We start from the raw sequence: 23,524 nt of genomic DNA, 5'->3' as shown, positions 1-23,524 counted from the left end.
TACACCTGAAACTAATATTATGTATCAACTACACTTCAATGAAAAAAAAGAATCAAATTATTTGGAAGTGACCGTCTAGAATAGGACTTCAGAGAATCCTTTAGCTTTAATTTGCCTTTAGTGGTCAATGTTCTCAGATTAGTAAAGAGAGAAAATTCAAGCGAGCATTTGGGAAGCCTGCTCCATTCATTTAAGAAGCCAAAATGCAGTTTCTAAAGAAGACGGTATTATGTCACTAACTATTATTTTTTCAGGATATTAGAATCCTAATTGAGAATGAAAATACAGTATATTCTCCCTTAAGAAAAACTTATATATACTGCATGTCCTAAGCAGAATTAACTATGAAAATAATTAGAATTGTGGCAAATGCATTTAATCAGAAGAGTAGTATCAAACAAATAACATTTATAAACAGAATTTACTCTCAGCTGGAAAGAAAAGGGGGAATGGTATCAGAGGTGAATATCTCTGCAAAGAAATACATAACCAATGAAAAGCAAGCGACTCAGAGAGATACAGGAAGAGAAGCTAAAAAGAAAGTGGCTAAAAGCAATATTCCAAATATCTTGGAGGCTTTTCCCATCAGTTAGTTATCAAAGCCTTGAGAAGAATCATTCCTATACTTGCAAGAGGGAAATAATGCGGAGGGCCTTCCTCCTAAGACCCGGAATCTCTTTTCCACACCCTGCCTTCAGAAATAACCGAACACTAAGGCCAGGGTTTCAAGAATGCAGTTCATGAGGCCTATTGACAGCTGCCACCCTAACTGCCTCATCCCTCACTGAGTACATCGTCATCGTGACTGGGATCCTGGATTCACACCTTATTAACTGTGTGACCCTGAGCAAGTCACGACCTCTCCAAGGCTAACTTTCCTTAGCTGTAAAGTGCGATAATAAAAGCTACCTCTGCAGGGATCTTGGGAGGATTGAAAATGTTTGTAAAGCGCCTAACAATCCCTGACATATAGTGGGTGCTATAAACATTAGCTATTGTTATCAGCAACAGCATTCCAAATACCATTCGTGTCTATTTTATTCACACACACACACACACGTTTTATGATTTGCTAATTACTTGCTTTGTAAATCAGCTTTGCTTTCAAAAAGGCAGTACTGAAAAACAGAAGAGATGGTGGGGTATCCTTACCTCCTTACCTATTAAGACTGGGTCAGGTTATCAGCTCAAGAAATTCAACTCCTATGTAGATAATCCCTACCTCTTCACTAGGATCTTAAGCTTGGTTAGAAAATAATAAGCCACAATATAATCCTGAGATGTGGCAACTGTCAAGCATAAAAGTGAATTTTCTGGGGCTTCCCTGGTGGCGCAGTGGTTGAGAGTCCGCCTGCTGATGCGGGGGACACGGGTTCGTGCCCGGGTCCGGGAGGATCCCACATGCCACGGAGTGGCTGGGCCCGTGAGCCATGGCCGCTGAGCCTGCACACCCGGAGCCTGTGCTCCGCAGCGGGAGAGGCCCCAGCAGTGAGAGGCCCGCGTACCGCAAAAAAAAAAAAGAGTTAATTTTCTGAATATAAACTCAAGAAATAAATATCAGCATAATTCATCCCAATGAAAACAACAAAAAAATATAAATTTCCACAAGGTATAAATTTAGCCAAACAGGTAACCTAATTTAACGAGGGTTTGATCTCTCATCAGTTTAAAGAGGAAAAAAAAGCATATTTCAAGACATGAAGCTCTGAGCAGACCTAATTTTAAAAGCAACAACTTCCAGAGTATATCCTTTAGTCATAACAAAGCCACCCTAATCCTTTTTATTTCCTACATTTACACTTTTAAACAGAGACCTAAAGTCACAGAGACCACCCTGAGTCCCTTTAAAGAATCAACAAAATTATGTTTTCTGAGCAGAAATGAGGCAGAAAAAGTTGGTGGTATACTTTAGAAATCACTTCTACACTTTAAATCATCGTTTTCTGTCAAATCATCAGTTAATCAGAATATGAAATTAATTAGAACTATTTCCCCCCACATCCTGTTACACAATAATTTAATGTAGTCTTAGAAAGCTTTGGAATTACACCAAATTATTTTCATTCCTAGAAGTAATGTGCAGAGGCAAACATGGAACTTACTCAGACTTGCCGTCAGGGATTCTAAATCTGCCTTCAGGCCTGGAAGCTGCCGAAGCTGCTGCTGTAGCTCTATCAGGCTCGCCTGCTTCTTCTCCCAGTGCGCGGAGAGCACCACCACCTCGCTGTCGACCAGCTGCAACAAGGAAGAGGCGGGTTAAAGTAAAACCAGACCGCAGGCACAGAGATTACAGCCAGCATAATGAGAGTCAGCCCACGTTACCTTCAAAAACCCTCCGACTGAGTACAGACAACAGGAGACTCTAAAGAGACTGGAGCTGTTTTCTTTCTGAGAAAACAACCTCCGTAACATCCAGTGCAGAAAACCTCAAACTACAGCTTTTATCAGTGCATCTTAACCCAGGAAAGAGGAAGGTCATCAGTGACCTTAGAAGTCACTTCTAACTATACCCTATTTTTAAGTAAACCATGTATTTGAAAATTCAAATCTAGAAAAAATAAAACAAAAAACAACCACTAACAACCGAAAAGAAAACAAACAAAAACAAACCCAAAACATAATGAATGGGTAATTATTTGCTTTACAAAAGGAATTCTTTTAAAAGAAAAGTTCCCTAATGCATTTAGAATATATTATGATTCAATTTCCATTTAAACAGGAACACTCACTGCATAAAGTAAGATAAATGGTACTTGTATACGGAGGAATTACTGAGGCAATTGATCAATTCCAGCAAAAGGAGAAAAGGATTTATACTAACAAAGAAGACATTCGGAGGTGAAAGGTTCTCAACAGCAGGGTGGTGAGATGCCAGACTAGCCTAAAATAATTCTAACTTGTTTTCCTGAAGACTGTAAAGACAGTGACAGACAGCGGTTTCTCCCAGTCAATTTTGTTTTGGTTTTAACATGGTGAGAGAGGAAAGGACCTAGAATAAGACTTAGGAGGAGCATGGAGAGGTTATCTTTTGAAAACATCACCAATAATAAGAACTGTGAAAGATACCCATATTTTATACAATAAAGACTTCAAAATTCATTATATAAAAGAAGAAAGTGTATTTGAATTTTATATGTAAAATCAGAGTTCATAGTTAACTTATATTAAAAAAGGGACAATTTACGCATCCCAAGATTAAGATTCTTTAAGAGCTGAAACATGAATACAACTGATTTTTACTGAATCTCACTACAGAAATAACTTTTAGAGGAATAAAAATATCAAAATAAGATACAAAATTATTTGCATGTGGCGCTAGATCATTTTAGCTTCCACATTTTAATATTCTAGGAATTCACAACATTGAAATAAAAAAATTAAGCTACAATAAAGAGGTTAGAAAGCTGCCCTGTTTCCTCACATTATCCCCACTTAACGCACACCTCCCCATTGTCAGTCAGCCCACATTAGAGGGGTAACCACATCGTCTCATACAAGCCTCAGCTGAGCTGGGGAGGTGACACCAAGCGCTACTCCAAGTGCATGTCTCATTAATTCTGTATACTTCAAAATGTCCGTGCCAACGGGTTTTGTAAAGATCCTGAAGAGGAGTTTAAAAGATACTGAGCATTGCTAACAGACACAGCTGTGATGCAATAGTAAGGAAACTGGGCTTGAAACAAGGATCCGTGCCCATAGGGTTCATCTGTAATATCCAACAAGTTTCTACTGACTGCCCGCTCTTTGCCCAGCACTGTTTCAGGCGCTGGAGATACCATGGTGAACAAAACAGAAAAAAAGATCCCTGCACTCTTGGTGCTTTAGTCTGGTGTAGGTCTCACAAATTTTCTTAACTGCAGTTTTTAAATTCCAAAAAAGAAAAAATAATTCCTGTATCACAGGGCTGAACTGATGATAAGAAAGATATTTTTCCTGGTACATGGCGTATCTTTTAAAAAGTTTGTTAAATCTTAATTACTCTGGTTAATTATGTTAAAAATTTGAAAAATCTAGGGGCTTCCCTTGGTGGCGCAGTGGTTAAGAATCCGCCTGCAAATGCAGGGGACACAGGTTCGCGCCCAAGTCCAGGAAGATCCCACATGCTGCGGAGCAACTAGGCCCGTGAGCCATGGTCGCTGAGCCTGCGCATCTGGAGCCTGTGCTCCACAACGGGAGAGGCCGCGACAGTGAGAGGCCCGCGCACCGTGTTGAAGAGTGGCCCCCTCTCGCCGCAACTGGAGAAAGCCCTCGCACAGAAACGAAGACCCAACACAGACAAAAATAATAAAAAATTAAAAAAAAAAAAAAATTTGAAAAATCTAGAATAAACAATTTTTAGATATGAACCATTTCTTACTGAAAAGTAAAGTGAAACATACTTCAGTATTAAAACTTAAGTACAGTATAGTTCATGTCTTCCACAAAATTGAAAATTATATTCTGTATATAGAATTATAAGAAGCGTGCACAGAAAGAATATATCAGAATACATCAAAATACTATTTTAATTTAAAAGAATGGGATGTTGAATGGATTCTCAGAAATCATTATCAAGTGTAATATAAGAATAATAAAACATTTTGAGCATTTCTATGTGCCAGGCCCTGTGCTAAGCAATTTACATATATTATCTCATTTAACTACACAGCAACCTTGTAAACAGAGCAATATTACCACTTCCATTTTACAGAAGAAGAAACCAAGGCACAACGAAGCTGAGTCACTTTCCCAAGGGCCACAGAAGACCTAGATTCAATCCCAGGGAATTTGACACTTAAGCCCATGCCCTTAATTGATATTCTAGGGATTGTGTATAAGGGGACATGAAAGGAAGAAGTGAAAAGCTAGCAAAAGAAAAGGTTCTGAAAAACTGTACTTCAACTTTACTTAATAAGAAATGAGCTATCTCCATAAGGCCAATTTTTCTCCTCCAAGTAAACAATTCTGAATAAATCCAGATTTAACACCAGGAAATCAAGTTTAAGTAGCAAGACAAACCCACAGTTTGGGTTTGTTGCCCAAATTACAAGTCATTCCAAAATTCCTTCTGGTGGACACTGAAGTTAGGAGAACAAAGAAAAGGCAGGGATACAAGTAAATAGGTAACATTAGGACCTTACTTTGTATAAAACAGTTCTGTGTTTTGGGGGCATGTTATTTCATGTGATTTTCAAACAACTTCGGTAAGCAGTGTAAGTGGTGTTATACCATTTTATATGTGAGGAAACTAAAAATAGAGAGACTCCGTTTATCTGCCCAAGGTCAAAATGTATTACTGCAGAAAGTAGGCATTCCCACACCCAGTTTAGTTCACTTCCCACCACAGGCAGACGAGATCCAACCTGGAACACAAAGAGAGTGAAGCATGCCTAATTTAAGCAGCTTACGCACCAAATTGTTAAAACATGAATCTTAAAAGTTCAATTTGAAGGCAAATATTTCACAGTAATAAAAATTATAAGCAAATAATGCACTGGAAGTCTAATTTAAAAAGGTACCCTCAGAATCTAACCCCTAAGTCACTATCAATTATGTACTCATTTATATATTGCTAAGGGAGGGAAAAACAAATCAAAAAACTTGTTAAAAAAGAAAAGAAAAAACTTGTGGAAAATGTCTAGACAACAAAGTTACCATTGACCAACCTGTTTTCTAAGATATTGCTTTGAATTTTAAGACTATATAGTAAGAATTAGCTTTAAAGTAATTGAGTATAAAATAATTTGTCAAAGAAAACTGAATTGTCCTTAGGTATATTTGCCCTGGCAGGTTGATACTCTTTGGTTAAAGGCCACTAAAGACACATGAGCATGGCCTGACAAAACAAACACATGATAAAACACTTTGCATATTAAAGATATACATTTTAAATATTTACATATGTCTCAACAATACGTCAGAGAGCTTTTTGGTGGTTTTTTTTTTTTTGCGGTACATGGGCCTCTCACTGCTGTGGCCTCTCCCGTTGCAGAGCACAGGCTCCGGACGCGCAGGCTCAGCGGCCATGGCTCACGGGCCCAGCCGCTCTGCGGCACGTGGGATCTTCCCGGACCGGGGCACGAACCCGTGTCCCCTGCATCGGCAGGCGGACTCTCAACCACTGCACCACCAGGGAAGCCCCAGAGAGCTTTAAAATAAATTTCCATCTTTAAAGCTGAGAACTATATTTCTGAAAATGAACAGAGGCACTTTTGATCAGATATGGGTCTTAAAATAACCAAATACTCGACTATGAAAAAATGTAGCATTCAGCAACAGATCTTACAGGAAATTCTTTCTCCTATATATTTTATTATGAAACACTTCTTAAAATTAAAAAAATAATAATTTTTGTTAAAGCTCCTCTACAGGACTTCCCTGGTGGCACAGCAGTTAAGAATCCTCGTGTCAATACAGGGGACATGGGTTCGAGCCCTGTTCCGGGAAGATCCCATATGCCATGGAGTGAGCCACAACTACTGAATCCACGAGCCACAACTATTGAAGCCCGCACACCTAGAGCCCATGCTCTGCAACAAGAGAAGCCACCGCAATGAGAAGCCCGCACACCGCAACGAAGAGTAGCCCTCGCTCGCTGCAACTAGAGAAAGCCCACGCGCAGCAACGAAGACCCAACGGCAGCTAAAAATAAATAAATAAAATTAAAAAAAAAAAAAGCTCCTCTATGGGATATGGTCTTCACTGAATATTGTGGGATTCATCCATGCTGATACATGTAGGTACAGTAGTTCACTAATTTTTCACTGCCGTGTGGTATTTGATTTTATGAATACTAATAGTTTACTCTATAGGTGGACTCTGGGACTGTCTAAAGACGCAACAAAACCTGCTATAAACGTTCTGGTACAAATCTCCTGTTGCACACAGCAATTTTCACAAATTAGTTACCGATGTATCTAAAGTATTGAGTTCCTCACCCCCTGGGGAGGCTCCACAGGGCTGAAGTAGACCTCCCCCAGCCTAGCCACCTCTGACTTCAAGTACTCTCATCTATTTGTTACATAATGAATAGATGATACCATGCCAATGTTATCTGCTGAAATGTGAGCCATACCAGCAGCCCCAGGGGAAAGCTTGGGAAACAATGCTACAAAATATCCCTAGGGGCCAAACTGTTGTTTGAAACGTATGTGGAATTCCAATTTCCACTTCGCAGAAGCTCGTTTTTCTAATGTGACTGTGCCAATGGATTTATACTCCCTAGTTCTCATCAGTTTCTTCTAAGGGACAACTGTCATTAGTGAATAATGACTGACTGCAAAGAAAATTCACGGCTTCTTAAATGTTTGATAATCTAACGAGTGTGAATTTGACGTTTTCATTTGTATTTCCTTGACTACTAATCAATTTTGAACATTTTCACATTTACTGGTCACTCATGTTTTTTCTTCAGTGTAATACCTGGTCATATATTTTGCTCACTTTTTAATGGGTTATTGTTCTCTTTCTATTGGTTTGTAGAGGTTTTTCATATGTTTTGAACACTAATCCTCTGTTTTGTGAACTGCTTAACTTTTTCATGGTGTTGTTTGATGAACAGAAGATTTGATAAAAATTATCAATATTTTCATTTATGGTTGGTGCTTATTACGCCTTGTTGAAGAACTCTTTCTCTACCCTGAGGTCTTAGCTTTTCTACTATTTTCTAAAAGATGCATAATTTTTCCTTTCACATTTAAGCCTGATGGAGCCAAAATCTGAACCACGATCTTCAACTACTTTTTTTTTTTTTTTTTGCGGTACACGGGCCTCTCACTGTTGTGGCCTCTCCCGTTGCGGAGCACAGGCTCCGGACGCGCAGGCTCAGCGGCCACGGCTCACGGGCCCAGCAGCTCCGCGGCACGTGGGATCTTCCAGGAGCGGGCACGAACCCGTGTCCCCTGCATCGGCAGGCGGACTCTCAACCACTGCGCCACCAGGGAAGCCCCTCAACTACTTTTATTCAACATTACATTGGAGGTTCTACCCACTGTAAAAAGACCTGAAGAAAGACTGGTAGGTTTTTCTTCTTCCCTTCCATCCACACAAAACAACTCCTATCCCTGAACGCAAATTATTAGAATAAGAGGATTTAGCAAGACGATTGACCATGGGATCAAAATACTACAAGTCAAATACTGCAGGTTTTGGTAGATATTAGGACAAAAGTTAACTTCTATTAGAAACTTGCTAAAACGTTTTACTCTGAATAATTTTACTGAATGTATTTTCTGCATCTGATGATTATATATTTTTCTCTTTTAATTTGTTAGCGTGATCAACGGCATACAAAAGATTTTCTAATGTCAAACCAACTTTATAATCCTGGAATAAATCTGGGGTGTTTATGCCTGGCTGGATTTGGTCTGCCATCACAGCCATATATACAGCAGGATGTCTCCCAGGTAGAATGCCTCTTGCTTATCATCCAACATTCACAGAACAAGCACATATACAAACACATACACAAAGTTTTGGCTAACAGTTATACAGGAAAACTTTACATTTAAGCTTGATACACATTTTATAACAATGTGTGAGAATATTCTCAAGTGAAATTTCAAATAACATTGGTAGAATATGAGAATCACAAGACGGTACAAGGAGCCCATCTATAAAGGAGAGGCAAGCCCTGCATACTGTGAGTGTTGAGAGGTCACATTACTACACACGAGGCAGCTGTCTGTCAACGATGTATCACAGGTTTGGTAAGCAGAAAGCTATGTTTGAAGCACTTTACTACCTAACAGATTGCTACCATCTATAGACGTTTTGCTGGTTGTATATATATATTATAATATATTCTTAAATATATTTAAGAAATTGGTTAAGGGCTTTGGGTGGACGTGTAACACATTATGACTTTTCCAATTTAGAATGTGACAAATAGGTTCCTGGATAGAGTGCTGGCACAGAACAACTGAAGTTAAGTGAGAGATAATGCCTCCATTTTGCTTGTAATTTTTGTAACTGTATTCATGAATGGGACTGGGCTCCAATTTCACCTTCTCATACTTCCCTTGTTGGGGTTCAGTATCAGTTATTCTAGCCTCATGAAATGAGCTGGGCAGTTTCCCCTTTTTTCACTTGCTGCAGGAGTTTGTCTAACATTGAAATGGTAGTCTCTCTGAAAGTTTGATAGAACTCTCCTATGAAACTCTGTGGACCTGGTGCTTTCTTAGTTAAAAGATTAATCACTAATACTGTTTCTTTAGTGGCTATAGGACTATTCAGGATTTGTACTACTTTTAAAATTGGTTTTAGTAAAAATTTCCAGGGTTTTTCCATTTTGTCCAAGCTTTCAAATTTGTCATAGAGTTGCTCACAAGCTCTTATCTTTCACTCTGCTGTAGCTGTAGTTATATTCTTTAATTCTTAAAATTATTTATCCTTCTTTTCTTGATCCATATCACCAGACATCTATCTACCAAATTTTATTAGTCTTTTCTAAGAACTGTGGCTGTGTCTGGCTTCTATTGTATTCTTTATATTCTATTTCATTTACTTTTTTCACCTTTATTATCTCTTTCATTCTTCCTTTATGATTTATTCTGTTCTCTAATTCTTAGGTTAGATTAGCTCACTGACTTTCAGTCTAATTTTTCCCCTATAAAATTTCCCTCTAAGTAGTCTTTGGCAAATTAGACAATTTATGTGTAGTAATTATAATTCAGTTCTATTTAAAAATTTTCAGTATTATTTCCTTCTTTGAACCATAAATTATGCATTATATTTTTTAATAGTTTTTTAAAAAATAAATTTATTTATTTTTGGCTGTGTTGTCTTCGTTGCTGCACATGGGCTTTCTCTAGTTGTGGGGAGAGGGGGCTACCTTTTGTTGTGGTGTGCGGGCTTCTCATTGCGGTGGCTTCTCTTGTGGCAGAGCACAGGCTCTAGGCACGTGGGCTTCAGTAGCTGTGGCATGCGGGCTCAAAGTTGTGGCTCGCGGGCTCTAGGGCACAGGCTCAGTAGTCATGGCACATGGGCTTAGTTGTTCTGCAGCAAGTGGGATCTTCCCAGCCCAGGGCTCGAACCCATGTCGCCTGCATTGGCAGGCTGATTCCCAACCACTGTGCCACCAGGGAAGTCCCAATGCATAATATATATTTTTAATTTGCAAACGTATGGAATTTTCAAAATTGTTTACCTATACTGACTTCCATCTTCATTTGCACCAGGATCAGAGAATATTCTGTATGACTTGATTTACATGAAACTTGTCTATTTACGTGAAACTTGAGAACCGCTTTGCGGCCCAGTACATGGTCAATTTTTATGTGTTCCAGGTGTGCTTTGAAGAATCGTATTCTGTATTTGTTGGGGCAGATTCTGTATTTGCCTATCTGGTCAAGTTTGTAAATCACATTAGTCGCATGTCCTATATCCATACTTATTTTATTTGGGTTTTTTCCCTATCAATTAAGAGGAACGTATTAACATCCCCCCATTTTGATGATAGATTTATCCATTTTTTCCTTATAACTTGTCTTTGATATACGTAGACTTACTAGACACACAGGTTTAGACTTTTTTCCCCTTAGGGAACTGAATCTTATAGAGTGATCCTTTGTTTCCTATTTAATTCATTCTCAGTATTCTAGTCTCTTCTACAGGTTTAAAAGATATACACTATTTCTGTTCTTTAGTGGTTACCCTTGAAATTCTGCCCTCCATATTTAACTTTACATCTAAGATTAATTAATATCTATACCCTCTCCATTAATAATGCAAGGGCTTTTAAAATACTTGAACTCTGATAATCTGCCTTCCAGATTGCATGCTATTCTTATCTAGCATTTTTATTCTATCATTTTTAATTCCACAAACTAGATAACTGATAGAAATACATAGTCACTGTTTATATTTACCTATGGTTTACCATTTTCTTTGCTCACTATTCCTTCCTATACCTGAGACTTACCTCCCAAAATCATTTCTTTTATCCAGAAATACATTTTTTAGAAGTTCCTTTATTGGACAACTGTTGATAGAAAACTATTTTTATCTGAAAATGTCTCACTTTGCCCTCATTCTTGACAACAATTTGAGAAGTCTAATGGAAACTCATTCATTTGTAAGTGATCTATCTTTTCTCTTTAGTTACTTTGAGATCTTCTCTTTGCCTTTGGTGTTCTGTAGCTTCAACATGATATGTCTAGGTGTGGATAATTACTTACCTTGCTTGCTTGTAATACTTTTTGGATCTAAGGATTTACAGATCTCATTTCTGGAAAATTCTCAGCCATTTACATTTTCCTAATTGTCTTTCCCTCATTCTCCTTCTAGATTATTAGATATATTAAGCTGAGCTACATGAAACTGTAATTTTACAGATCAAAAAGGTCTCATATTGGTAATCTTACTTGGTTCAACCTATAGACCTTATAACTATTTTCTATTAACTCCTCTTTTCTTCCATTTTCATATCTCAGAAATCCATTCTGGGTAATGTCTGACTTTATCTCCTACTTCAATGTACTCTCTTCAGCTACAGATACCTGCTGTTAAGCACATCCTTTGGGTTTTTAATCTCGACGACTTTTAAAAGTCATGTTTTAAAGTCATGTTTCATACTCTCTTATTCCTTACTCATTTTCATCCATCTTTCATCTCTCTAAAAAACTTTGTATGTTCCTATTTAATTGTCTATATACAAGAGTGCAATATCCAAAGTGCCTTACAGGTCTAAATCTTACTCTTTGGTCTAGTGACTCCAACTTTTGGTAATATATTTCTTTGTGTGTTTGCTGATCTTTGGCAGGGGGAGGGGGGTGGTTAGGGGATGAATTTGTGGGACTCTTGAAGGGCCTGGGTTTACAAGTTTCATCCATGAAGAACTGGTATTTGTTTCTGTTGAATGTCAAAGACACAGTCACCTGTAGCCCTTTCATTTCTTAAGTTAGTGGTTCCTTGATCGTGCAGGAAGTATAAACTAGAGCCCAACACTCATGTGAGGCCAAGACCATATAAACAAATCCAAAATGGAGACTATATTTATTCCAAGTTGTTATGAAGACAAGTTTCCTTGTTGTCTCCTTTTGCCAACAAGTAGCTTTTCTTTCATCTTTTCTTTCTTTTTTTAAATGTCCTAGATTACCCTTTCACCAAGAGATGTAGTCACTTCAAACATCCAAGAGCTTTATGCAGGAGTCTTAGACTCAGTTCCCCATAGACGAAAATCTCCTGTCACCCAAATCTCTAAAGCTTTTGTTTTACTATTTGACCCCAGCTTCCATGTTATTTTTTTAACCACTCTCATTTCAGTTCCCTGGTGTTTTTGTTTGTTTTCTGCCTTTAGGATTTCCTTTAATTTTTGTACACTTACTGCATTTAAAAATTAAAAAAAAAAATCTATCCAGCATTTAGGTGTTTTACACCTAAAGGGCTTTTCAAAGTATCTAGTCTGCCTTACTAACAGAAACCTATAACCTTCCTTTTCAGTCATTTCTAAGAGAAACATTAATGTCTAAATGTTATCATATGTATTACCATGTTCTGTACATGTAACTATTACAGTTTCATTAATTAGGTAAATGGTGAAGTCAGTCTAAATTAATTAAAAGTCAGAATCACAGAAGAGTTTTTAGAAAGAAAGAACGTTTGATTGCTATCAATAACACAGGCTATATTTCATCTTGGCTAAAAAAGCTTTAAGTACATATACCAAATAATTTAAATTACAAGTCTCTTTTATTCATTACACACTCTATAGAGCTAGAAAACAGGTTGTTCTTCTAAGTAACTGAGGTTGACTCCTGAGATTTTTATATTTATTTACTAATAAGCAAATTAATGATTTTAAGTAGACTGAGCAAAGTTAAACTTCTGCCCCCCAAAAAAGGAATTCTTAAATAGTGAGTAGAAAGAAATGACATAATTTACATAAACTGCAAAGGTATCAGACTCAAATTCAAAGCATTATACCTGGATGAACCAAATATTTACTTGCAACTCTAGAATAAAAGTTACAAACTCTCTACGTTAACTAAATTACTTGACTGAGAAATTATGAAAAAGTGCTTTATTTAGGGAGTTTCATAATCAACTACTAAGTTTAATTTCAGATATCCTGCAAAACGTTTTAACACAACTACAAATTTAATTTCTTAAAAACTAGCATTTAAGACTGCAAAAGGATATTTTCCCCGTGAGTATAAGATTAGCCGATTCTTTACCTCGCCAGCACTTGCGCATTCCTGGGCTCTTCTGTGGAGTGCAGCCCACATATCTTCATACCTAAGAAAAGCAAAAAATAATTCAAAATACAAACCACACATTAAAAAAATCCTACCTATGTATACGTATGGCTGATTCATTTTGCTGTGCAGTAGAAGCTAACACAACATTGTAAAGCAACTGCACTCCAATAAAAATTAATTTTAAAAATTCTACCTAAAAATGAACCTGTTACACCCTGTGGTGTCAGAAAGGAAAGCTCAAAAATTAATGGATACACATTGTAAACACACAGAAGTCAACTTCAAGGGGCTTCCAATTGCCAAATCTGGGACAACCTGAGCAACAAAACAAATAATGGTGGAAATGGGTTATGATTCATGGACTAAAACCAACAGCCATGAGTTCATAGTGATTTAAATAAACAGTTGAATGGGGCAGAAGGGAAAAATTCTTCCTTGCAGTAGAATTCCAATTAATAATGATAGAAAAAAATGAGAAAAATAGAAAATCACCATTTGGTAAACACAATACTAATTATTTCAGGCAAGAATTCTAATAGATGCTAAAATTAGTGGGTGAGAGTATAAAGAGAAACAGGATATTTTCATAGTCTCTAAGTATCTCCCCACAGGATACTTATTAATTTAAAAGGGGGAAACAGTATTAAAGTGGAGAAACCTGGCAGACACTTCCTTAACCAAGTGGTCAATATTAACACCAGCAATAAGGAGACATATCAACATCATGTGTCTACTGATACAATGCACTGGAGGACGCAACATTATTCTTCTGTTATTCTCACCATAAAAGCACTAACTTGAATTTAATCATGAGAAAACAGCAGATAAACCCAAAATGAGGGATATTTTGCAAAATAACTAGCCAGAAGTAAACCCGTGCATATATGGCTCAATTACTTCACAACAAAGGAGTCAAGAATATACAATAGGGAAAGGAGAGTCTCTTCAATAAATGGTGTAGGAAAAACTGGACAGCCCCATGCAAAAGAATGAAACTGGACAATTATCTTATACCACACCCCAAAATTAACTCAAAATGGATTAAAGACCTGAATGTAGGACCTGAAACCATAAAACTCCTATGAAAAAACATAGGCAGTAAGCTCCTTGACATCGGTCTTGTGATGATTTTTTGGATCTGATACCAAAAGCAAAGGCAAAAAGAGCAAAAACAAACAAGTAGAACTACATCAAACAAAAAAGCTTCTGCACAGCAAAGGAAACCATCAACAAAATGAAATGGCAACCTACTGAATGCGAGAAAATACCTGCAAATCATACATGTAATAAAGAGCTAATACCCAAAATATGTAAAGAAATCATACAACTCAATAGCAAAAAACAATCTGATTAAAAAACAGGTAGAGGCTCTGAACAGATATTTTTCCAAAGACATACACATAACCAACAGGTACATGAAAAGTTGCTCACTTCACTAATCATCAAAAAGTGCAAATCAAAACCACAATGAGATATTGCCTCACCCCCGTTAGATGGCTATTCTCAAAAATACAGCAAATAATAAGTGTTGGTGAGAATGTGAAGAAAAGGGAACCTTTAGTATACTGTTGGTGGGAATGTAAACTGGTGCAGCCACTATGGAAAACAGTATGGAGGTTCCTCAAAAAATTAAAAATAAAACTACCATATGATCCAGCAATCCCACCTGTGGGCACATACCCAGACAAAACTATAACTCGATAAGACACGTGCACCCAATGTTCACGGCAGCACTACTCACAAGAGCCAGGACATGGGAGCAACCCCTCTGCCACCTGCAACAACATGGATGGACTTGGAGGGCATTATGCTTAGTGAAATAAGTCAGACAGAGAAAGACAAATACTGTATGTTATCACTTATATATGGAATCTAAAAAATACAACAAATGAATGAACATAACAAAATAGAAACAGACTCACAGATGCCCAGAACAAATTAGTAGTTACCAGTGGGGAGAGTGAAGAGGGGGAGGGGCAAGAAAGGGGTAGGGGATTAAGAGGTACAAACTACTATGTATGAAATAAGTAAGCTACAAGGGTATAGCACAGGGAATACAGCCAATAATTTATAATAACTTTAAATGGAGTATAATCTATAAAAAGTTTGAATCACGATGTTGTACCCCTGAAATTAATATTGTAAATCAACCATACCTCAACAAAAAAAATTTAAATAAATAAATAGAAAACAAAATAAACCTGAACTCACAGGTACAGAGAACAAACTGGGGGTTACCAAAGGCAGGGGGTGAGGGATTGGGTGTGGGGGTGTGTGTGTGAGAGAGAAATGGGTGAAGGTGGTCAAAGGTATAAACTTGTAGTTATACATAACATACAACACGGTGACTACAGTTAATAATACTATATTGTATATTTGAAAGTTCCTAAGAGAGTAAAACATAAAAGTCCTCATCACAAGAAAAATTTTTTAAGCTATGTGTGATAATGGATGTTAAGCAGATTTATTGTGGTGATTATTTTGCAATATATACAAATATTGAGTCATTATGCTATACACCTAAAACTAATATAATGTCATATGTCAATTATCTCTCAAAAAAAAAGTTCAGGCTTAAGAAAAAAGCAAAAAGATCTCAGATCAACAATCTAACTTCACAACTTAAGGAACTAGGAAAAGAACAAACTGAACCTATAGCTGGCAGTAGGAAGGAGACAACAAAGAGAACTAAGAAAACAATTCCATCTACAGTAGCATCAAAAAAATTTTAGGAATTAACCAAGGAGGTGAATACTTGTACAATGAAGACTACAACATATTGCTGAAAGAAATTTTTAAAAAGACATAAATAGATGGAAAGATGTCCCACGTTCATGGAATGGAAGACTTAATATGGTTAAGATGTTGTCAATAGCACCCAAAGTAATCTACAAATTCAGTGTAATCCCTATCAAAATCCCAATGGCATTCTTTGTAGTAGTAGAAAAAAGTCCATCGTAAAATTCATATGGAAGGTCAAGGGATCCTGAAAAGCCAAAACAATCTTGAAAAGAAGAACAAAGTTGAAAGACTCACACTTCTTGATTTCAAAACTTACTACAAAGCTACAATAATCAAAATCAAATAATAATCAAAACAGTGTGGCACTGGCATAAAGGGAGACATATAGGCCAATGAAATAGAGAGTCCAGAAATAAACACTTGCATGTACGGTCAAATAATTTTCGACAACTGTGCCAAGATCATTCAATGGGGAAAGGATAGTCTTTTCAACAAATACGGTAGGGTGCTGGGAAAGTGGATATCCACATGCAAAAGAATGACGTTGGACTCTTATTTTAACACCATACACAAAAATTAACTAAAAATGGATCAAAAAATCCAAACATAAGAACTAAAACTATAAAACTCTTTGAAGAAAACATGGGGAAAAGCTTCACGACATGAGATTTAACAATGATTTCTTGGATATAACACCAAACACACAGGCCACAAAGAAAACAGACAAATTGGACTTAATCAAAATTAGAAACTTTTGTGCATGAAAGAACACAATCAACAGATAAAAAGGCAACCAATAGGGCTTCCCTGGTGGCGCAGTGGTTGAGAGTCCGCCTGCCGATGCAGGGGACACGGGTTCGTGCCCCGGTTTGGGAAGATCCCACATACCACGGAGTGGCTGGGCCCGTGAGCCATGGCCGCTGGGCCTGCGCGTCCAGAGCCTGTGCTCCGCAACGGGAGAAGCCACAACAGTGAAAGGCCCGCGTACCACAAAAAAAAAAAAAAAAGGCAACCAATAAAATGGGAGAAAATATTTACAAATCACATACCTGATAAGGGATTAATATCCAGAATATACAGAAAACTCCTAACACTCAACAACACAAAACCACTCTATCCAAAAACAGGCAAAGGACTTGAATAGATATTTCTCTAAAGAAGATACATAAATGGCCAATAAACACATGACAAACTCACCATCATCAGTCATTAGGGACATGAAAATCAAAACCACAATGAGATACCACTTCATACCAATGAGAATGGCAAAAAAACCCAACCAGCCAAACAAAAGACCCCCAAAACAAGTTTTGGTGAGAATGTGGAGAAATGGCAACCAGAGAAATGTGCACTGTTAGGGGAATGTAAAATGGTGCAGCTGCTACGGAAAACAGTATAGGGGTTCTTCAAAATATTAAAGTAGAATTACCATACGATTCAGCATTTCCTTCTTTCAGTATATACTGCCAAATAACTGAAAGCTGGGTCATGAAGAGATATCTGCACACCCACGTTCATAGCAACATTGTTTACAACAGCCAAAAAATGGAAGCAACCCAAATGTCCATTATTGGATGGATGAATAAGCAAAATACGGTACATTCATACAATGGAATATTATTCAGTCTTAAAAAGGAAGGAAATTCCTTTGAATTCGTGGTGATCATTTTATAATATACAGAAATATGGAAAAACTATGTGGTGCACCAGGTACTAACATAGTTTTGTAGATCAATTATACTTTAAAAACAAGCGAGCAAACAAACGAATAGAAAAAGAGATCAGATGTATGGTTACCAGAGGCGGGTGGGTGGGGTGTGGAGGGAGGGGAATGGAATGAAGGCAGTGAAAAGGTACAAACTTCCAGTTTGTAACATAAGTACCAGGGATGTAATATACAACAGGATGAATATAATTAACACGGCTGTATGTTCTATATGAATGTTGTTAAAGTCTAAGTTCTTGTCACAAGGAAAAAAAATTCTTTTTCTTTTATTTTGTACCTATATGAGATATGGATGTTCACTAAACTTACTGTGGCAATCATCTCATGATGTATGTAAGTCAAGTCATTATGTTGCAATATCTTAAACTTATACAGTACTGTATGCCAATATCTCAATAAAACTGGAAGACCAAAAAGGAAGAAATTCTAACAAGCTACATGGATGAAACTTGAAATTATGTTAAGTGAAATAAGCTAATCACAAAAAGCCAAATACTGTATGATGGCACTTCTAAGAGGTACCTAAAGTAGTCAAATTCATAGAAAGAGAAAGTAGAATGATGGCTGCCAGTGGCAGATATTTGCAAGATCAAACGAGTTTTGGAGACTGGATGCACAGCAATGCAAATGTACTCAGTAGTAGTGAATTGTACCTAATAATGGTTAAGATGGCAAATTTTATGCTATATGTATCTTACACAATTTTTTTTTTTTTTTTTTTTTATGCGTTACGCGGGCCTCTCACTGTTGTGGCCTCTCCCGTTGCGGAGGACAGGCTCCGGACGCGCAGGCTCAGCGGCCATGGCTCACGGGCCCAGCCGCTCCGCGGCATGTGGGATCCTCCCAGACCGGGGCACGAACCCGTGTCCCCTGCATCGGCAGGCGGACTCTCAACCACTGCGCCACCAGGGAAGCCCTTACACAATTTTTTAACAATTAAAAACATTTTACGATTTAGGTATATGCTATTTAAAATGGTCTTTCCTCCACTCAATACTAGTTCCAAAGAGAAAAGACTGTGCTTCAGTGCAATGAATAGACACATTACAGACGTTCCTATGGCTGCAAATTTTTCATGTTAAGTCCCCAAATGCACCCCATTTCCCAAAACTACCATACACATAAGTCTAAAGTAAATCTTCCAATGAAGTTCTTTCAACTAAATTCCTAGATTAAAAAAATAAAGATATCAAGCAAACAGTACACCACTGATTAATTTTTACTATATCTCCTTTCATGTTCACTTATGTTCCTCACTCAACAAAACCAAGCAGGAAATTAACGTCAAATTAAGCACTCAGAGAAGGAAAATCCCCAGATTTTGCAACCATAAAAAGAAACCGAATAAAAAGTTAGAAAAGAGAAAGCAAAATGTAGGTATAGGTGATTGTGTCCTAACACAAGCTGATAAGGCGAAGGAGCACACCCTCTACTGTACACATGGCTCCCACTTATCCATCAGATGCCATGTTACGAGGTACAGAAATGCATATAACAACATATGCAACAACAATATATGCATATAACAACATATAACATATGCAACAATATATGCAAACCATATACTTATTTTTATAACAGCTTTATTGAGGTTTGATACACCATAAAATTCATGTTGTTTTTTTTTTCTTGGCCACACCATGTGGCATGAGGGGATCATAGTTCCCCAACCAGGGATCAAACCTGCGCCCCCTGCAGTGGAAGCTCGAAGTTTTAACCACTGGACTGCCAGGGAAGTCCCAAAATTCATGCTTTTAAAGTGCGTAATTCAGGACTTCCCTGGCGGTCCAGCAGTTAAGACTTCGCCTTCCAATGCAGGAGGTGTGGGTTCGATCCCTGGTTGGGGAGCTAAGATCCCACATGCCTCCCAGCCAAAAAACCAAAACATAAAACAGAAGCAGTACTGTAACAAATTCAATAAAGACTTTAAAAAAGGTCCACATCAAAAAAAAAAAATCTTAAAGTGCATAATTCATCCAAGATGTAGCATACCTCAGTACTTCATTCCTTTTCATGGCTGAATAATATTCCATTGTATGGAGATATGAAATTTTGTTATTCATTCATTGACTAATGAATATCTACACTGTTTTACTTTTTGGCCATTATGAATAATATTGCTTTATGAATGATACTGCTATTATGCACATTTGTGTACAATTTTTTATGTGGACATAAGTTTTCAATTTTCTTGGTGTGAAACTGCTAGGTCACATGGTAATTCTACTTTTAACTTTTTGAGAAACTACCAAACTATTTTCCAAGGCAGTGATTTTACAATCCCACCAGCAGAGCATAAGGGTTCCAATTTTTCCACATCACTGCCAACACTTGTTATTGTTTGTCTTTTTGATTATAGCCATGCTAGTGGGTATGAAGCGGTATTTCATCGTGACTTTGGTCTGCACTTCCCTGATGACTAACGATGAGAATTTTATCATGTGCTTATTGGCCATTTGCCTATCTTTTTTATGGAAATGTCTATTCAAATCCTTTGCCTATTTCTTCACTGGATTATTTGTGTTTTTACTGTTGAGTTATAAAAGTTATTTATACATTCTAGATACAAGTACCTCAATAGATGTATAATTTGCAAATATTTTCTCCCATTCTGTGGACTGTTGTTTCACTTCCTTGATAGTGTTCTTTAAAGAGCAAAAGTTTTTAATTTTGATAAAGTCCAATTTATCTTTTTTCTCTTTGTTACTCATGCTTTTGATGTCATCTAAGAAAATCACGTATTTTAATATTAATCTGCATGTCAAGAGAAATGGATTGGAGAAGAAATGGTAAAAAAAATTAAGAATCAAAGTAAAAAAGAAAAGAAAATTATTGGGGACTCAAATCCAGAATTGATTTTCTTGCAACAAAGAAACCATAATACATGCACGTGATAAAGTTATTGATTAGTAAACACAACAGTGATCAATATGCTCAAAGTCTGAATGGCCTTTGTATTAATCAGTGAAATGCAAAAGCCCCTCCAGGAACACAAATAAGTAAATAATTTCCAATCTCCTTGTTAAGGTAAAATTTAGTTATTTTAAGGTTTCTCTCTATAAGGTTATAAAATACTTTTAGACAATAGTCAGAAGTATAACCTTTTTATTTAAATGAAAACACTCACCTGCTAAGTAATTCTAGTCCAGCAGAGCACTTTGGCAAATATGGAACAGTCCTGCCAAAAGAAACACTTGTTTTATTAAAAACTGCTGCTGATTTAGGCCAACTTAAAAAAAAAAGTTACGTATAATAATTTTGATGCTGTCAATCATAACGTGGAATATTTTTAAATCACTAATGGCAACTGATCTAAACTTTTAGAAAAATGTATTGTTATTCCAAAGTTAATATACTGCAATATACTATCAACCATCAATTTGCCCTATAGATTTTTTTTTTTTTGGGGGGGGGGCACGCGGGCTTCTCACTGCTGTGGTCTCTCCCGCCTAGGAGCACAGGCTCCGGACGCGCAGGCTCAGCGGCCATGGCTCACGGGCCCAGCCGCTCCACGGCACGCGGGACCCTCCCGGACCGGGGCACGAACCCGCGTCCCCTGCATCGGCAGGTGGACTCTCAACCACTGCGCCACCAGGGAAGCCCTGCCCTACAGATTTTTAGCACACAAGAATAAACACTTTAATAGAATGTTAGCTAACAAGAAAATTTTTTAAAAGCTCCTAATCTCTAGGTTTAAAGTGAAATTTGGTCATGTGCTTTACTTTATTAAAAATGAAAAACTGCACAAATTATACTAGTGTTTTCATATAAAACAGATAACACAGCTAAAGAGGCTCACTTGCCAAGTACTGTTTCATTATCAATTTGCTTCTCAATAATGGAGAACTTTTACTGTGCTCTTAATATACAAATAAAAATGATTAATTGTGATCAAATAGTCATTGACTGTCATGGAGTAAAACAATTACATGTCACCATTTTTCAACCATTTTACAATTTTATCAGAAAAATTTCCAGTGTTACAAAATTTAGAAAGAATAAATTGTTTAGTCAGATGCATTCAACAGATATAAAATCAATTAAAGTAATTATGCTATCATGACTACAACCAAAAGTTGTATGAAATTTAAGTCATAGTAAATTAAATCAGGACAAGCTTACCTGGGTTTGTTTTTTACTTTAGCTTCTCTTGATCTGTCACTTAAAGTCTTCAGCCTATAATTCAACAAGTATAAAATATCGTATTTTTACAGCTTAAGAGATTTCTTTCAAATGCAAATTTCACAGCTCATAAAACTTTGGGTTGGATAAGCTAATTTTTTTTTAGCAAGAATTAAGCACCTCTACAGACAACAAATATTTGTTTACTATATATCAGACATCACAAATGGAAAATTTATAGCAAATATTTTTATATTTTTCTTGCCCCAAATCCCTTTTCTAGAAACATTTCCTAAATATGACTGGACTAGAAAACCTCACTACTCTGGCAACATCAGAAAAAAAAAGTGGTCTCCATAGGTGAACTTGATCAGCAACAAAGATATCTAAGCAGCACATTTTTTTTTTTACATCTTTATTGGAGTATAATTGCTTTACAATGGTGTGTTAGTTTCTGCTTTATAACAAAGTGAATCAGTTATACATATACACATGTTCCCATATCTCTTCCCTCTTGCGTCTTAAGCAGCACATTTTTAAGTAGATAACTATGCCAGGCACTAAGTGCCAACATTCTGAGAAATTTTAGCTATTGATAAAAGGCTTTCTAAAATACATTACAAACCTCCTTCATTAAAGAGGTCTTGGTACATTCTATTGAACATTTTCTGATAACTCGGCATCATTATCATGAATACCAGTGACAGCATTTCGTGGCAAAACAGTACTCTCCTTAGATGTTTCTGAACTAGGAATGTCTCTTCATTTACCAACTCGAAACCAATCTAAAGTGGTTTTCTGAGTTTGTTCAGGATCCTACACCTATTTCTTCAAAATTTAAATTTTCCATCTCTACCATTGGTCATCTGGTATCAGCTACCGCTTACTGCTTCTGCTAGCTATTTAACTATAGCAGCCTACTCCCTATTCTATTTGCTTTTTTAAATTATTGGGCTGGGAAACATAAACGGGCTAGAAATACATATGTAAAATAAAATAAATAGGCTCTTCTATATATAAAATATGAAGTTCATAAACTTCTATGTTTTTTCACTTCACCAGCCCAATTTTTACCTACCTTTAACTGTGGACTCTGTATCATATAACAGACTGCCAAAAAGCAAATGCTAAATTATGAGATAATCTCACATAAAATGAGATATCTGGACATGTTCTTCTTAATCTGATTACTTCCACAAATATTCATTTCTAAATAGAGTCTGAAGCATAGGCCACAGTACCCCAGCTAGCTCCACGAAGCATTTGTAAAGCTAGACACAGGTGCTCCTTTCTCAAGACACTTTACTGCACTCAGTCAGAAACTGTCCTAGCATACAAGGTGACTCTCCTATGAATGCCCCAACGCTTTGCTGTGCACAGTTGTATGTGCAAGCCCTGACAGAGGATAACAACTTTTTGGTCAATAATGCGTGGCTTAAAACCAGAAAGGGACTTCTAGTGTCAAGTCATTTTTTTTTAACAAGTTGCAGTGTCAATTTCATACTAAGATTTTTTTTATATTGTTCTATGCTCTTTTGCCAAAACTATTGATGAGATCAATTCCAATATGATGTTAAAAAGACTTAGCAATCTCTTTAGTACAAAACTATTTGTATATATCTCTCCAGATGAGTTGAATTTACAAAGTCTAACCTGTCCCAGAAAAACAATATAAATTTTCAAGCTTAGCTTGGAAACTAGTAAATCCGGTTTAAACTAAGATTAAGCAACAGCTACAGAAAGGTATTTTAATAGC

At 36.9% G+C, this 23,524-nt stretch overlaps 1 protein-coding gene across 3 annotated transcripts in view; it reads right to left on the bottom strand.

The window, feature by feature from the left end:
- Window positions 1–23,524, bottom strand: part of DTNBP1 (dystrobrevin binding protein 1) — a 123,347-nt gene that overhangs the window by 88,172 nt on the left and 11,651 nt on the right. For 2 of the 3 annotated variants that reach the window (XM_032648085.1, XM_032648087.1), the window contains exons 2-5: window positions 21,769–21,822; window positions 20,774–20,824; window positions 13,155–13,215; window positions 2,103–2,235 (exon numbers count right to left, since the gene is read on the bottom strand). In XM_032648085.1, the coding sequence (XP_032503976.1) occupies window positions 2,103–2,235; window positions 13,155–13,215; window positions 20,774–20,824; window positions 21,769–21,822 (299 nt within the window). The remainder of the gene's footprint in view (window positions 1–2,102; window positions 2,236–13,154; window positions 13,216–20,773; window positions 20,825–21,768; window positions 21,823–23,524) is intronic. The other variant, XM_032648086.1, reaches the window with a different exon arrangement.

Source organism: Phocoena sinus, chromosome 11 (genome assembly GCF_008692025.1).
Source record: "Phocoena sinus isolate mPhoSin1 chromosome 11, mPhoSin1.pri, whole genome shotgun sequence".
In the NCBI taxonomy this organism is placed as follows: Eukaryota; Metazoa; Chordata; class Mammalia; order Artiodactyla; family Phocoenidae; genus Phocoena; species Phocoena sinus.
Note: the sequence above shows the minus strand (reverse complement) of the source record. Positions and strands in the feature narration are given on the sequence as shown.